General features: G+C 65.0%; 1 protein-coding gene across 1 annotated transcript; it reads right to left on the bottom strand.

The window, feature by feature from the left end:
* Nucleotides 1-506: 506 nt before the first annotated feature.
* R3HDML (R3H domain containing like) lies at nt 507-3,335 on the bottom strand (the record flags this gene model as incomplete). The annotated part of the gene is made up of 5 exons (XM_084296901.1): nt 507-639; nt 730-845; nt 1,740-1,872; nt 2,022-2,140; nt 3,075-3,335. 5 exons carry the CDS (start codon nt 3,333-3,335, stop codon nt 507-509), a joined length of 762 nt encoding a protein of 253 aa, XP_084153027.1.
* Nucleotides 3,336-3,744: the final 409 nt, after the last annotated feature.

The following is a 3,744-nucleotide window of genomic DNA, read 5'->3' as shown; positions in this document are numbered from 1 at the left end:
ACTCCATGTTAGGAGGGGACAGCAGGCTGTGAGTAAGGACAGACACGAGCACTCAGGTCTCCAGACCGCTTTATTGGGGTGCTCAGAGCCGGGGGCCGTGGCTTGGGGGCCCCACAGAGCGATGCACACAGGGCTCCAGTCACTCACCCCAAAGGGACGGTCTGGCTGGTCACTGCACGGCCCCTGCCCAGCCCAGGGAGAGCCCCCAGCCCCATGCAGCAGGGCCATGACAGCCAACCCCGCTCCCCCCACGTGCCCCAGGCCACCACGAGCTGTCCCCAGCGCCCCCCAGCACGAAGCAGCTGGAAAAGGCAGTGCCCCCAGAGGGTGTCCAAAAAGGGTGGGAGCACTGGGGCTGAAATGGGTTTGATATCCTGCCTAACGCCTAACGCAGCACAGGGAGGAGGGTCGGAGGGCCAAAAGCAGCGTGGTGTTATAAATAATCCTCTTTTCCCCCGTCGCCAGGGGGTGATGGGGCAGGGGGGGCGTGGAGCGCTGCCGCAGCCCTACAGCCAGCCCACTTGGTTGGATTTGAGTCCCGTGAAGCACATGTTGTTGGAGCAGACCCCGCCGTAGGAGGGCGGGCAGGCTGAGCACGGCCTCCCCACCTTGTAGGGCGCCTCCCCGATCCAGTTGCCCCTGGGAAGAGAGGAGAGCAGCATCGCCCCTGCACGGCACCCAGCGCAGCGTGGCACAGCGCGGTGCGGCCGGCTCCCCGCGCGCACTTACTTGATGGCGTAGTTGCAGACGAGGAGGACGGCGCGGCGCCACGTGCTGCCCCAAACCCGCACGTTGCTGCAGGCGTGGATGGCGCAGCCCAGCCTGTTGGAGGACGCCCACACCATCTGTGCCAGGACAGAGAGCGGGTGGTCAGCACTGCCAGCTCCAGCCAACGGGCAGGGACCGGGCCCCGACAGCCCCAATTCCCTAGGGGGATGCTGTGCCCACCCTGGCACCACTCGGCCACCCGAGGGTGGCTTCTCCATGTCCCTTTTCTGTGCCCACCCAGCACCAGGACACACTGCCTGAAATGAGCAGCGGGGTCTGGTGGTGTCTGATTGACCCGACCGAACCACCAAAGCTCGCCCTGAAGCACTGCCAGCGGAGGCTGCAGGGAGGTGAAACTCCTCCCGTGGGGACCAGAACCAGAAGGCTCCTCCTAAAGCCACCGAGGGCTGAATTTCTCCCTTTAAAAATGTGTTTTGCCCATTTGTAGCCCAGACAGCCCCCGAGACACCCCGGGGAACCACACCGGGACCGAGGCAGCTCTGCGCTCCCAGACAGCCGCACAAACATCGCAGGGGCTCAGCCCCAAGGCGGGGAGGCAGAGGGAGGCTTGGAGGTTTTCCACCTCGTGCTGGCAACGCGTGGCCGGAGGTGCCGCGGGATGAAGGGGCTGCATTCACGGGGCCGGGCAGCGCCAAGAAGCCGCTCTGCCACGGAGGTGATTCATGATCGGGCAGAGCGGGAAGGGGCTGGTTGGGTTTCTTTTGCTTTTCAAAGCCTTCGAGGTGTTAGGGGGGTAATAAGGAGAAAGTGAGGGCAAAGTGGGGAAAAAAGCTCCTGGAGCGAGCTTTGTGACTCAAACCAAACAGAAGCAAGGATCCAGTCCCAGAGGAGGAGGATACAGAAATGCGCGTGCAGGGACCGCTGCGAGCACCTTCAGGGGCTCCATCGCCCCCAGCACAAATCCAGCCCCCCCCGTTCTGTGTGAGCCGGGGGCTCGGGGGGGCTCTCACCTGGGTGTAGTGGCTGCAGACGGAGCCGCTGCACTTGGAGGGGCAGCGGGGGTTGCACTCGCGGGGGTGCGGGAAGGAGAAGTGCTGCTGCTCGCGGTGCCACGAGCGCACCATGTCCACCACGGAGCGGTACCTGCAAAGGGAGCCTGCGGTGTGGGCGGGACGCCCCGCTGCAGGAACCACTGCTCCCCAGGCCAGAGGCAGCAGCTCGGAAGATCCAGCCCCCAGCGGAGCACCAAGTGCTGGGAGCCAGCTCCCGGGGGCTCCCCAGGGGGCCCTTACCTGCCCGAGTGGATGGAGAGGTTCTGCCCCACGTACTTCATCAGCTGGGGGGGGCCGTGGTCCCACACGCACTGCACGGCCCATGCCTCCGCCGCCCTGGCCAGCCGCTCGTCCCACACCTGGAGAGGGGGAAAAGAACGAACGGTGGGGATTTGGGCTGCTAGGGGCGGGCAGGTGGGGAAACCCGCTCCTTGTGTTTGGAGAGGGGGATCTGAACCCCTCCAGCTGCCCCCAAAACCTGGCCTGCATGTCAGTCTGGAAAAGAGCTGCGGGAAGGGGGCAAACTGCTCTGGGGATGAGCCTCAGCCGTGCCCAGGAGAGGGATTTTGGAAGGCAGGGATTTAGGCCAAGCACGAAGCAGCACAGGATGCCCCAGGCACATCTGACCTGCTGTGTGCTGAGCCTGCTGCTCCTCCAGCAGCATCCAGGGACCTCCCGGCTGCTCCCAGCTCCATCCCGGGTCTGCTCCCACCTCCCTCCTGGATCTGCTGTCCCACCCCAGAGCCCTCGGGGACCAGCTCAGGAGCAGCACATGGCACCACCTGCTCCAGGTGGCATGGAGACACCCGAGGCACGTCCCCCTCTGCAGGTGTGGGAGCTTTCTGCTTCACAGGGTACCAGAAAGACCCTCCCTGCTCAGTGCTAGAGGAAGGATGGGGATGTCAGGGTGCTCCATGCTGTAAGGAGCCGGTCCATCCCCAGCCAGGTGCCTGAGGGCACTGTAGTGGTGCCAGCAGCTTTGTTCCCTCCCGCAGCATCCCCATGGGGCACCTGCAGACACAAGCAGGGCCAGGCAGCCTCCCTGCAGTGCTGGGACTGCAGGAAAACCCAGCTTGCAGCAGGGGGAATGGCCCCAGGGGCAGGGAAATCAGGGACCCACATCTGCCCTGGCACGGGATGTGCTGGGTCGCATCCTGCACCCGCTCTGCCTCTCCTGGAGGAAAGCTCTGGGCGCACATGGGTCCATCCTGCACCAGGGGTGCAAAACACCCCCGGGATGAGCCACAAACCCCAGCAGCCCCCTGCCCCGCGGCACGAGCGATGCGCACTCACCATGTACTCCATGTTGGCGGCCGGGGGGGACACCTGCGCCCGCACCTGGTTGTGGTAGTCCAGGATGGCGCTCACCTCGCGGGGGGCCAGGGAGCGGCGGCGGCGGCCGCGGGGCACCCCTGTGCCAGGAGCCGGCCCCGGCCCCGCGCTGCTGGGAGGGGACAGGAGCTCGGTGGCGTTGGGCAGCGCGAAGGAGCCGGCCTCGTGCGCCAGCCAGCAGAGCACGCCGGTGAAGCAGAGGTGCAAGCGCAGCCGCGGCATCGCAGCCCTGCCAGCCGGAGCGCGGAGCAGAGCCCGGGTCAGGCTGCAAGAGAAAACACCGCCCGCACCTCTGCTCGTGTCTGTGCAAGCCCCTGTCCCCAAAGAAGGTGGAAAAGGGTTTGCTTTTGTCCTTTCCGAAATCGGTCTTGGATCACCCTGCTGACCACCCGCCGTTCCTGCGCGTTCGTCACGGTAACTTCACCAGGAGCGGCAGGGAGCTGGCTCGCTTGTCTTGGTGTTTCTTTTAAGAAAAAAGCAGCGCAGACTCTGCCCCAGTTGTTTCGGTTATCCCAGCTACCTGCCAGACAGGGCTAATTAGGGGCATGCAGAGCTACTCGCCCCGTCACTTCTCAGGTGCTGGGCACGTAGAGAAAATCCCCCGGGCAAACAGAAACCTCACACAGGTAAA

Source organism: Netta rufina, assembly GCF_964035555.1.
Source record: "Netta rufina genome assembly, chromosome: 16".
In the NCBI taxonomy this organism is placed as follows: Eukaryota; Metazoa; Chordata; class Aves; order Anseriformes; family Anatidae; genus Netta; species Netta rufina.
Note: the sequence above shows the minus strand (reverse complement) of the source record. Positions and strands in the feature narration are given on the sequence as shown.